Source organism: Parasteatoda tepidariorum, chromosome 10 (assembly GCF_043381705.1).
Source record: "Parasteatoda tepidariorum isolate YZ-2023 chromosome 10, CAS_Ptep_4.0, whole genome shotgun sequence".
In the NCBI taxonomy this organism is placed as follows: domain Eukaryota; kingdom Metazoa; phylum Arthropoda; class Arachnida; order Araneae; family Theridiidae; genus Parasteatoda; species Parasteatoda tepidariorum.
The window spans coordinates 21093982-21107681 of record NC_092213.1 but is presented as its reverse complement, the minus strand read 5'-3'; the positions used below and the strand labels follow the sequence as shown (position 1 = coordinate 21107681).

The window sequence follows — 13700 nt, the reverse complement described above, 5'->3', positions numbered from 1 at the left end:
TATATATTTATTTTATAATAGCCATTGGGATAAGTAATAGATAACGAAAAACTATCTACCTTGCTGTTTAGCACATGTTTTATTTTTCCCCTTTTATTTTAAATTATTCAGTTTTGCAGAAATACCTTTTAAAAGCGGAGCTCTAAACAAAATAAACACATGGTTTCATATAACTTTAGGAATACTGATTCAGTGATAATTAAATATTAAAGAGTATAAATAAAAACTATCCCCAAAAAAGCTGTAAGTTAGCCAAGATAAATGATATTATCTTTTAAATATTTGAGAAAACAGAATTTCCAGCTGTTTAGTTTGCCTGCCGGATCGCCTACAGTTAATCAAAAAAATTCATTTGTCAAAATTTTGAAGGATTTTTAGGATTGGGCTTTATAATTCTCCCTGGCATCCACTAGTATGATAGCATAAATGTAGTTCCGGACCTATAAGAGTCACATAACTTCTTCATTATTATCTATATGTATTATTTACAAGAGAGAGCTTTCGGATTGATAGTGAGCAAAAATCTATGTACGTCTTTTACTACAATAATTTTAAAAACTAAAATCTCATTTAAAAATATATTTTGCACGTGGGCATCATTTTAACTCTACACTTAAATGTTTTTGAAGTTACTCGAGAATTAAGCTTTTATAACACTAACAGATCTTCAAAATCTATTATTTTGATAACTTAACTTTTTCCACTAATGGGAGTCTTTTTTAATGTAGTATTTCCGTGTATTTAATAAATTAAACGTATTATTCTGGTTTTAGAAGAAATATGGTTTATGCAAAAAAAGAACTTACAATTTTGGATTACCAAAACAATGAGCGGCTGCAAGCACCCACTGGCTGTTAATCAGAGTACCACCACAAACGTGACCATTTGGTTCAATTATATCCATCTGCAACTCTGCCATGTAGGGCCAACTTCCAGGCACAGCTTCGCGACCACCGACAATTCTGTCAAAATCTGGAGCGTCTTCTGGTTGTATTTCTGGTTTGCCACACGTTCCGTAAACTATTGGTTCTGTTAGCAATAACAAATTATAATGTATACTTTGGATTAGCATACAGTTGGAAGTGAGTCAAGATTAAATGCTTAAGTACTATCAGTTTCCACGTGTTCCGTAAACTATTGGTTCTGTTAACAATAATGCATTAAAATTTATGCTTTGGATTAGCATACAGTTGGAAGTGAGTTGAGATTAAATGCTTAAATGCTATCAGTTTCCACGTGTTCCGTAAACTATCGTTCTGTTAACAATAATGCATTAAAATTTATACTTTAGATTAGCATACAGTTGGAAGCGAGTAGAGATTGAATGCTTAAGTAATATTGTTAAATTGTTAATTATATACTACGGACAGAGCCTGATTAATAAGTCCACAGGCTGTCAACACAGAAATAAAGGTAAATCCTTTGCATGTAATTTTAAACAGAATATACATCTTGTTTTTTATACAAAATGTCTTTGAATAATTTAAAAAATATGGAATTATGATGTATCAAAAGAATATAAGTTTATTCTAAGTTAGTTTAAATTATAAATAATAATAACTTTTGTTGTTAATATGCGAACAAAGCCCATTTTTTCCCCTCTCTCTCTCAAGTAAGTTGCGCGAGTTGCGTAAGTTAGTGAAACGACTTCCCGATAGGGGAAAACCGTATAAAGCAGTTGAAGCAGCTGCCTGAGAGGTGGTTTGTTCGGTCTCATCATAAGCTATGATGACTGATTAAGATGTATTTTCTTTGGCATAGCACTGCGTGTGCGAGATGTTATTTCCTCAAGCTGTATTTTAATAAACTCTTTATTTGCCGGCATTGCTTCTGTGTCCTTCAACAAAACAACAACCTTTATTCTAAGAATATAAGCTATTTCACATTATATTTATTGTAAATTTGACAAAAATAAACCGGATGAATTGGGTAGCTCATTCTGAACTGGGTAGCTGATGATTTAATTTTTAAAATAAATGCCTCTTCATAAACCGCTAACAAGAAGAAAGGGCAGGAGCAGATTTAAATAAATGAAATTGGTGGAAACTGTCTTTCTTGTTATTAGTAAAAGAAACTGCCGCGCAAGTGTCAAAAATAGAATGCATTGAGGCAGAATTCAGAAAAAGGCATTGACTCACTTTGAACTGTCTAGCCAAATATGATGATGATTTCTTTCAATTTTTCTTAATTCAGAATTCTAGCTAACAATTAATTAAAGAAAAAAAATTAATTTGAAAAATTTAAGAGGCCTTTATGAGTTTAAAAGTTTTACAGGCATGATCGTCAGTTCTCATGGTTAATTAGATTGATGTATACAGTAAAGTAGAAAATTGCTATGAAACTCAGTTGACAAATGAGCAATGTTACTTGAAATAATACTGTAACTATAATAATGTTACATGAAATTAAATTTCTGCATAATGTATTAAGTATTAGAAGGACTGGAAAAAAGCGTTTTTTATTAAATTTAAATAGTTAAATTTTCAACAAACTTTTATTTTTAATCAATGATATTGATATTATCGTCATCGGTAACTTCGTGCCATATAGTGGGCAAACTTTCAATTGATCGATAGAAAATAAATGGATTTTAAGTTAAATATTTAGAGATGGCATTTTGGACAGCATCCAAATTTTCGGTCATTCAGAAAGTATTGTAATGATAGGATCTCTGGAAATCTGGTAACGCAGTCAGGTAAGTATGGTGGATGAGGAAATACCTCACATCATATTTTTTTTAATTTAAAAGCTTCTTGTCATGACTTTGAAGTACTCAATGAGATAAATTGTGACAGACGGAAATCAAAAGTCACAAAAACAAAATTGATGTCTGGTTCCCCTAAAATTTTTTAAAAATAATTTTTAACTTTAAAAACATAATTATTGGTGAACTTATTTTACTTAAGTTATTTTATTTTATTTTATTTCACCTTATTTTATTTTACTTACTTAAAAAAATAGCTAAAACTGAATGAACGAACATAGATTTTAAATAGCGAATCTATAAATAATAAATTTAGGAAATGATTCTCCAATTTTCGTTTTTTCTTTATTGTTTTCGAAAAAGATTAAATACAGCAAATTTAGGTAATCTCTTCAACCGCAAATTATTTTCAAGCTGCGTGTAATTGAATGTGTGCAGAATAATTGGGTTTTCAATCTGTTAGAAACTTGGAAACTAATTTGGCCGCATTTCCTGTAAAAAAGTACAACTGGGTTGTGTTTCCATACACTGCAGCCATAGCCTAATGAAATAAGATAGGAAGAAAAAAATTGATTAAAACTAATTTTCTTACTGTTACATTTTTCTTCATCTGTTCCATCTCCGCAGTCATCCTTGCCGTCGCACAAAGATTTGGAACTCACACAGTTTCTGTTTCTGCATTGTTTCTGACCCTTTTCGCATATATCTGCAAGAAATAATTCTCTGTTACACAAAGGATTAAAATTATTAGTTTCTCAGTATAATACAATTATATAGTGTAACAAAATGTTTGTCTTCATCTTTTTAGTAATGTTGTAAGAAACGCTAAAAGTATTCTTTAAATATTCGAAAAATAATTTTATCGATCATTGTTAGTATGCATTTGCACATTTTGATTTTCTTATGCAACCTAAGTTTGAATTGGTGAACCTCCGCTCATAACAGTAATTATAATTAATGAACTTAATACTTTTATGGTTCTAAATTCAGCTTGATATTTATAAAACTAAATATTAAGCAGAATCTAGAACCATTAGGCGTTTTGAAAATCCATTTGAAATCCTGTCGCTGGCGTTTTGCAATGTACCATGTTAATTGGAAATATCTCAGCATTTTATAGTTAGTCCAATTTTTTAGACATATCGCTACTCCCCTGCTATCTTTAGGTGTCTTTAAGCTGATTAGAAATTTCATGAAGAATTTTTTAAACAGCTTAGAGGCTGCTCAATAAGCCAAAACGGTTAACAGCTAAAACGCATTGCTAATACTTAATCAGCATGAATTTATTCTAGGATAATGCACTCACTATTTCAAGCTAATCACAAACGGACTGAGAAATTTAGGTAAATTAAGCAGTGAATGCAATATTTTCAAATTAGTCTAAAGACTCATTGCAATAGGCCCAGTCAATTTCTGGCTGAAATAAGGAACACGGAAGAAAATACGGGAGATTTTTTCAATTAGCTTGGAGCATTGAAAAAGTCTCCTAAGTACATGGATGGGAAAAAGTGCCGGAATTTCCCGTTCATCTACGACTCATACTACACATGTTATTGTAACTGTTTCATTAATGCCTGGATAGCCTGGTCGGTAGGGCGCTGGCCCATGTCCGAGAGTTCGTGGGTTCGAACCCCGAAGGCCGAAGACTCCACGTGTAGTAAAGTGACTGATGCACGTTAAATCTGTCGAGTCGCAAAAGTCCTCCATGTTCCCATAACAAATCAAAACCTCTGGGGGTACTGGATAGGAGATCGATCGCTTTCTGATTCAGGTCAAAATTACGATCTGTGGATGAATGGATGTATGGATGGGTCCGCCCTATAAACGGGTGAGACGTATGGTGTGGCAGAAGTCGAATTCTCGGCCATAGATGGTGCCACTGAAAAAGATGGCGCACACTCTGCCTTACGGTTTCACCAAGCAGGCTTGTTCGTGTGGCAAGTGACATTAGAAACAACAACTACTTTACTATCAATTAGCTATTTTACTTTATAACCGGCGTGAAACAGCAGACCCAATTTTGGGATTATGACTACTAATGTTCAACACCATAGCTCAGTAGTTTTGAACCCAATCCAGAAGACAAGGGGACTTCTGGATCAAATATTGGGAGAAATTTGACCTTATGGAGGACTTTTCGAGATAACTAACCCGCATTTGCTTTACATAGAGATGAAGACCATGAGAACCTCTTACGGTTTGCTTGATGGCAATGGGACTCTAACCCATGATCCGACTACTTCTTCGGATATTTCATGTCAGCAGTGTGGTCGGTGCTAGCCAACTGCGGAATTCGTATCGAACAGCCATCGCTGGTATTCGAATTTGGTTCACCTCATTGGACTTGAGCCATCATAGTTCATCACTTAGTTATTTCTTTTTTTATATCCGTCATTGAACAGCCGACACAATTTTGGGCTTACGATTCCAAATGCTCAACTTCGTACCCTTGTAATTTTGAACCGATCCAGAAGACAAGGAAACTCCTGGATCAGTACCCCCAGAGGTATTGATTTGTTATGGGAACACGGAGGACTTCGCACCTCGATAAATTTAACGTGCATCTGTCACCATTTACTACAAAAGGAGTCTTCGGCCAGCGAGGTTAAAACCCATGAACTCTTGGACATGGGCCCAGAACCCTACCAACAGGGCTATCCCGACCTATCACTTAGTTATTGTATCAATAAAAGTAATGCTGGGATAGCTTGGTTGGTAGGGCTCTGGACAGATGTTCGTGAGTGTGGGAGTTCGAATCCCGAAGACTCTCCGTGTCGTAAATGGTTACTGGTGCACGCTAAATCTGTCGGGTCACAAAATCTTTAATGTTCCCATAACAAATTATATCTCAGGATTGGAGACTGATTGTTCTCTGGTTCAGGGCAAAACTATGATCTGTGGATAAATGAATTGATCTATAGTTGAGTCCGCCCTATAAATGGGTGTGGCAGAAGTCGAATTCTTAGCTACAGATGGCGCCACTGGAAGCAAGAAATAATCGTACCCCCTATGCCTTAATGGTTTACGACAATAACAACATCAATTAGAGAATAAATTTCTGAAACATATATTTTACCTACTACGTATTAATTAACGTGTATATCCTAAGTTTATACCATATTAATACTTACATTTTTAAAAAATTTGTTTCGAAATTCAGTTCTTGCAAAGCTTTTAAAAATTACGACGAGGAAAAATAACTTTCTTAAGCAGCTTTACTTTTTAAAACGAATGTTCTGCACAGTTATACTATTAAATGTCCAATTATTAAACGATAAAAAATATTTTTTCTTCACTCTGAATTCTTTTATAATTGATTTATCCTTGTTATTACCTCCATCGTCTTTCCAGATGTATTATCACCAAGCTCAAATGCCAAGCTAATATAAGAAACAAAAAATCAACAAGTAGCCGACATACTTTATTTCACGGTTGAGCTGCAGTTTACCAAGAACTTGTTGAACTGTATATAACTCAAACAAGATGTCAAAAACAATTTGCTAAAAGGGATTATTTTTTCAACAAAAATCTTGCCTCGCAAAAATAAAAATTTTTCTTACTAAATAACTACATCAAATGTTTGAGTTACAAAAATATATTGTTTCTCTTTTTAAGTTTCATTTGTAAGAAATTTGAAAGAAATATCTGACGAAGAATTATAATTTTTTCTTTTTGTTATAAAAAGAGCAAAAAAAAGGTTTAGAACTAGAAGGCAAATTAAAAGCAAACATTCAATTAATTTTTGTTACAGTTTGGGGATTTTTTTATGTAAGTAGTTGTTGGTACCTTATTTACGTCGCAAGAGAGCTGCTCAATGGGCTATTGGCAATGGTCTGGGAAACACTCCTGAGGATGATCCGAAGTCAAGCCATCGCAATTTTGATCCTCTGCAGAGAAGGTGGCTCCCCGGCTTTGGTAGCCCGACGACTCGCGCGAAGTCAAACACTTTACGGTATAATAATTTAATGAGGACCGATACCCCGCCCCTCGATCCCTGACTGACCAAAATGGTCACCCACCCGTTACTGACAGCAATCAGCGATGCTCGACTGTGTTTTATTAGGAACTGTGTCTTTACGATCACTCCACTGCTGGACTTATATAAATAGGAACTATAAATTTATTAAATTCGAATATTAAAAAAAAATCTTTGAAGTTCTAATTTGGAAAGTTAGTTTATCTCAGTTTTTATTCGCCGAAAACAAAGTCTAATAACAATAAAAAGGCACATTATTAAAAACATAGCATAAGAAGTATGTAGCCGACCGGCTTGTGTAGGGGGTAGGGAACTGTCCTTGCATCAGAAAGGTCCTGGGTTCGAATCCCGGACAAGGCATGGAAGTTTCTTTCTCTCTGTGTGTGTTCTATGTCCTTTTTTCTTTGTGTGTGAATGTCACCTGCCCTATAAACGGGTTGTGGTTGTGTGAATGGCGTGGCAGAAGTCGAATTCCTGGCCATAGATGGCGCCACTGAAAAACAGGAACAATCGCACCACCACTGCCTGAACAGGCATACGACGAAAAAAAAGATGTAGCAATTTAATGTCTGAACACCACGGCAATTATAAATGAATAATCCCAAGAAACAGAAGCGGAAAGATACATTCGATGATTTGCTTCCAAAAATATGAAGATGGTTATAAATATCGACAAGTTTCAAGCGCTCATAAATAGGCGCCCATACTCAAGGTCCGTAGACGTTCATGAGGAAAAGAAAAACAATTTGAAAAGAAAAAAAAACGTGAAAATAAAGATGAAAATCAAAACCAGAAAAATGGTGTTAGCCGAGGCTGAAACAGAAAAAAAAATTAAAGTGCAAAAAGAAAAGTAGAAAAACCGTAGTGACCGTGGGAGGCGAGTCAGAGCAAAATTCTTTTTCACACATTTCCTCCGTAATGCATTTTCTCTCCGTAGTGCGTGGAAATACATTGTGCTTTGATTGTCTCTTCCAGGCCACTGTGGTTTCTTAAGTTTTTTTTCCACGTTTGTTTTCGTGTGTTTCATTTACACCTAACGCGATTCTTCATTTACAGCTAACTTTAAGTTTTTGGTTTCAAAAGATTTTTATTTTTCTTAGTCAGATCTTGCAAGATTTCCGAATGGGTATCTATTTTGGAGGGCTCGAAGCATGTTTTTCATTGATATCTTCATACTTTTGGAAGTAAATGAAGTTTCTATAGAATTAAGTACAACGAAAATATCTTGAAATGATTGCTGGTAAGCAGTTGTGGCTCAGAAGATAGAGAGTTCACCTTTCAATGAGGTGAACCAGCTTCGAAACCCAGCGAAGGTTTGTCGATGCGAATTCCGTACCCTGCTAGCACCGACAGCAGTGCTGACGCTAAATATCCTCAGTGGTAGATTGATTATGGGTTAGAGTCCACTTGCCGCTAGGCTAGACGTGGGAGGTTTTCGTGAAGGTAGTTCAGATCGTAGTTTTATCAAAAAAGTCCTCCACGAAGACATAGTTTCTCTCAATACTTGATATCGTAGTTTCCTTGTCTTCTCGATTATGTTCAAAGTTACATGTCTACGGAATTGAACATTGGTTGTCGTAAACTCAAATTTGGGTCGGCTGTTCAACGACGATTATGAAATAAAATGATCGCTAATGTGAGAAAGGCATAATTGCATCTATCCAATTTCTTGTCAAAATTTCAATGTGCAAAATCTGAGTTAGCTTTTCACGGTTTAAAAGTGCTGCTTTCAGGAAGGTTAAATTTGTGCCATTAGTTATGTATTATTTGAAAATCTGAATCGCTATAATGTTCCTAAGTTACTTTTTAGTGAACTCAAGAAAATTAGCAACTCAAATAAATTATTAAGACCTTTTTATCTAATCTAAAAGCTTTGAATTGGGTACTTCCACTTAAAGAAGAAGAAAAAGATCACTGATACCCACACATGTGACCTATGACGACAGCTGCGCAGTTGATTGTTTATATCAAAACTGCGTGTCAAAGTTGAGCGAAGTTCTGTACATAAATTTTAATGTTAGTTAAGGTAAAGTTAATAAAATACAGTACCGCATCTCTCATCGAATTTCTTGAAATATAATTCTTTCTAGTCTACGCCTATTCAACTTAGACTTATTATTTTCTTATGCATTTTATTATAACCATGATATATTTTTGATTTTCGTACCTGGCAACTTCGATGCATAATTAGTTTGTTTATGTCCAACATGGCTTCTTGCCTACGTAGAGATCATCTTTGTGTTAAGTAAGAAATAAATAATGATAGAATTAAAATCTTTGTGAAAAAATCTTTGTGTAAGGCTATAAAATGTATCATTTTAAGAGAATTGATACTTGACGGGCTTGGCTTATTCGAAATAGAATAGAAAGAACAGTTGCTAGCGTAAACAGATGCTCCGTTTCTACTACCAATCAGGGTCGAGATACCCACATTACGCCAATTGCAGATATCCCATGTTGAAATCTAAAAATCCCGAAAATTCATTTAAACTTTAGGCGTCATGGCATTCATAATCTTTGAGGTGTTAATTTTGTTATCAATAGAGACTTTCTAAGATTACTTATGGACTGTTTGAGTGCACTTGGAACTTGCTTCGACTTTAAAAATACTCAGATTGTGAAAAAAATACGATGAACTCAAAGGAAAATATAACCCTGAAAAAACTTTACTACCTACACTCCATTGTCGGCGAAATCAAACATTAAGGCGAAGCAGGTTTAATGGTCTGGGCAGGCATCTTATTGGCTAGCCGCACAACTCTCCATGTCTTTGAAAGAGGCTCTGTGACTGATGTGAAGTATAGGGATGAGGTCTTGGAGCCCTATGCTCGCGTTTTCAGGGGTGCAGTTGGCTCTGAGTTCATTTTAATGACGATAACGTGAGGCTCCCGAGAGCTCTGCTGGACGACGAATTTCTAGTGAGAGAGGACATTCGCCGGATGGATTGGCCATCCAGATCTCCAGACCTCAACCTTATAGAGCATGTCTGGGATGCTCTGGGGCGGGAAAATGTAACTCGCTCTCCTCCACCGCGAACCATCCAGCGAATGAAAACAGAATTGCTGAATGAGATGGACCAATTGCCACAGGAAATGATGAACTGCTTTATTTCAAGTATGAAATTACGCTGCAAAGCATGTATACTTGTACGAAGGGACAGTACCCTTTATTAATCCATTTTTTCGTTTATTCTGTAACGGCAGTTTCATACCTTCCAACTCCAGGGAGTGTTACGCACGATCATGCGTGCGTATTAAAATTGGTGAATGGTTATTTGTTTTGTATTGTATCAATGCATGTACATATCAAATTTCATTAAAATCGGCTCCATAGCTCTAGAGATAAGCAACCAAGACTGCAAATTCTCTTAATTTCTACACCAGTGTATAAGTAACAGTTCATAATCTTACCTTTAAAACACACGCCGTATTGAAATAAGCGATTCAAAACTTCTCTAAAAGAAGGAATTCATAGTATGAAAATTTACAATCAAACTCGAAACGAAATCAATGTCCAAAATTTACTAGTAAAAGTCAAAAAGTTTTCCTGTTGGTCTCAAGTAACCCCGAATGATGATATAAGAAGTAAAATGTTATCGTCTTATATTTCATGCTCAAATTTAAAACTTGAGATAAATCGATTGAATAAAATAAGAAACAGATGTTCCCTTTCTCAGCAAGTAGGATGCGATGAAACGTTTTTCTGAAATGTTCATAATATCATGAGTTGTGAAAACGAAAAATGTTTATTAATAACTTAGAATGCATAAGTTATTCTGACATGTTTTTATATCGAAAGAATTTCCTTTAAAACTAGATTAAGAAGACAAACATGTTAACTTTTTCCCCTTGTAGTCTACTAATAAAGAAAAAGCTTGTAATCCCTTAGTTTTTACCCTACCAGCTCACAAGTACTTATTTGCTTGTACAGGAATGATTGATTGAGATTATCAAAAAATATAACACAGATTCATTTTATCTTTCACTAGTGTTTTTACAAATGAAGTTTTCATCAGTTTTATTCTATTTTACACAACTTTAATTTTTTTTTCTTTGTGAAAGATTTTGTGTTTACTTACATAAAGATTTTAGTATCATTTTTCTTTTCTTTTGGGAAGGATCTAGTATTTTCAATAATAATGGTTTCTCGGTTTTAATTTCCTTTCTATTAGTATCATTCTTTTTTTTTCAATTTTGAAAGATCTTGTCTTTTTACGAAGGAAAGTTTCATTGGTTTTATTCCATTTTTCGTAATTTTCTTTTTTTTTCATGTAGGGATGATCTTGCATTTTCAATAATAAAGTTTTCCTGGTTTTTATTTCATTTTTCATTGTATAATTTTTTTGTCAACTGTGAAAGATCTTGTATTTTTACAAATGGCGATTCTATAAATTTTATTCAATTTTTCTCAATTTTCGTCTTTTTTTTCCAGTGTGAAAGATCTTGTGTTTTTACAAATGAAGTTTTCATCGGTTTTATTCTATTTTTCACAACTTTCATATTTTTTTCTTTGTGAGAGATCTTGTGTTTTCTTACATAAAGATTTCATTTCATTTTTCGTAGTATCATTTTTCTTTGGTAAAGGATTTTTTTTTAAATAATAAACGTTTCTTGGTTTTTATTTCCTTTTTAGTAGCATCATTCTTTTTTATTTTCAGTCGTGAAAGATCTTGTGTTTTTACGAATGAAATTTTCATTTGTTTTATTTCATTTTTTTGGAATTTTTCGTTTTGAGTCATGTGGGGAAGATCTTGCATTTTCAATAATAATGGTTTCTTGGTTATTATTTCATTTTTCACAGCATCATTATTCAATGGTGAGATCTTTTGTTTTTACAAATGAAGTTTTCATAGGTTTAATTCCATTTTTCGTGATTTCCGCTTTGTTTTCCTGTTTGAAAAATCTTGCGTCTTTACAAATAAAGTTTTCATTGGTTTAATTCCATTTTTCGCTATTTTTGTCTTTTTTTTCCAGTGTGAAAGATCATGGGTTTTTACAAATGAAGTTTTCTTTGGTTCAATTCCATTTTTCGCGATTTTCATCTTTTTTTCCTGTCTGAAAAACCTTGTGTTATTACGAATGAAATTTTCATTGGTTTAATTCCATTTTTCGCTATTTTTGTCCTTTTTTCCTGTGTGAAAGATCTTGGGCTTTACAAATGAAGTTTTCATTGGTGTGATTCCATTTTTCGTGATTTTCGTCTTTCTTATTTGTGAAAGATACTTGTATTTTCACTCATAAGGGTTTCATAGTCTTTATTCCATTTTTCGCAATATCACTTCTTTATTTGTGAAACATTTTGTGCTTTCTATAATAGTGATTTCATAGTTTTCATTTCACTTTTTTTGCAGTTGAAGTTTTTCATTTGTGAATAATGTGTTTTCATTCACAAAGTTTCCACTGGTTTAATTCCCTTTTTCACTTTTTCATGCACTCATTTGTGAAAGTTATTGTGTCTTTGTTAGTGATAATAAAACTGCCATAAGTTTGGCTATCGACTTTTCATTTACAGTAAATGTAAGGGGCTTAATAATATTTTCTAAATGAATGATTTTTTAATGAAACTAAAAGATAAAGATACTGTTGAACTGAAATAATTTGTATTATTTAATTCCTTAATGTAAGTAAACCTTAATTTCACAAACTAATTAAACTGTTAACGCTATTAAACGCCTAAATTTTGTCTTCTTTTTTTGATAATTATCGCTTAACATTTCAAAGAGGAATTAAATAAACTCTAAATCGCAATGTTATGTTTCTGTACATTTAAATTATATTTTCTTAAATGATTCTAAAAATACTTGTCTGATCATTAAAAAATATTTCCTTTGTTTTAAAAGTCAATTTTTCTCACTAGGTTCTCAATTATATGTCACTTTATTTTACCAGAATACGTTCGAAATATATATATGAATTAGACAAGATAATAGATCTGTGCAATCTAAGCTTGGAAAATGGATAATGATAAGGACGAGAACGTGTCTGACATTCTTAACATATACTTAACCTCTAGTGTATCAATTGCTTTTAAAGGTCTTCTCTGGAGAAAAATAACTGCCATTATTTTAAGCGCAAGTGCTTTCACAGCAAACTTAAGTTTACAAGTAGCAAAAGTTTAAATTATAAACTGCAAATGTTTTTAACCTCTTAAAATGGCTTCCATTTCTATAAAAGTTTTTCATTTTTAACTAACAAGTTAATTAAATAAATTAAATTTATACAGCTAATTAATCCGTAAAGCAGAATGTTTATATCTATGTGTGTATGTACCACAGAGAAATCTTTCAAGAGTTTCCCCTCTAATATTATAAAAAATAAAAGACGTGTTCCTCAATCAATGTGTGTCAAAATGGCAAAAATTCTGTTAAGGAAATTACGCCAATTTCTCATCATTTTTCTAATTCTTATCATTACTACGTCATGAACTATATGTCTCATTATCAAAAACGTTTGTTAATATATCGAAAATCCCTTGTGGGACTCAGGGCTAAAGAGAATAGAAGGGCTGGTTCACTCCTTTGAAGTATCTCTCGCCGCGCCGATCCTCCGACGTCACTCTAGTGACGTCACTTTGGCGCAAAGCTCGCACTTTTACTTCAAGAACGGAGCGTTTGGCCTTACTAGCTCTAACAATTATTGGATCATTTCTTTTTGTGAGATATTCTAAGACATTTGTTATTTTCTATAATGACTTTCCTCAGTTTTTGCAGTGAATTTACAAGAATTTAAAACTATTATCGAAATGCCAGTTTGCGCGATTGCAACTTGCAAAAATTCTGATACAAAAACAAAAGAAAAAAGTATAATTTTTCGCGTGTGCCTTAAAGTAAATGAACAACTATGTAAAGAATGGATTCCGAAATGACACAGTTAATATAAAACTGCAATACGTTTATTCTGTCGCAAAGATCTTTTATAAAAATTCATTATCTAAATAATTAGAAACCGCCTCGTTACTTCATAAAGAAAGGCAGGTGAAAAGAATTAAAAAATGGATAAAAGTGTTACCTTAAACAAACAT

The 13700-nt window shown here is 33.4% G+C and overlaps 1 protein-coding gene across 4 annotated transcripts in view; it reads right to left on the bottom strand.

Annotated features, from left to right (window-relative positions):
- The window catches only part of LOC122268263 (chymotrypsin-like elastase family member 1), a 98713-nt gene that overhangs the window by 13578 nt on the left and 71435 nt on the right, over positions 1-13700 (bottom strand). For 2 of the 4 annotated variants that reach the window (XM_016060733.4, XM_043050575.2), the window contains exons 4-5: positions 3297-3410; positions 807-1029 (exon numbers count right to left, since the gene is read on the bottom strand). The exons of the other annotated variants lie outside the window; for them this stretch is intronic. In XM_016060733.4, the coding sequence (XP_015916219.2) occupies positions 807-1029; positions 3297-3410 (337 nt within the window). The remainder of the gene's footprint in view (positions 1-806; positions 1030-3296; positions 3411-13700) is intronic. 4 annotated transcript variants of the gene reach the window in all.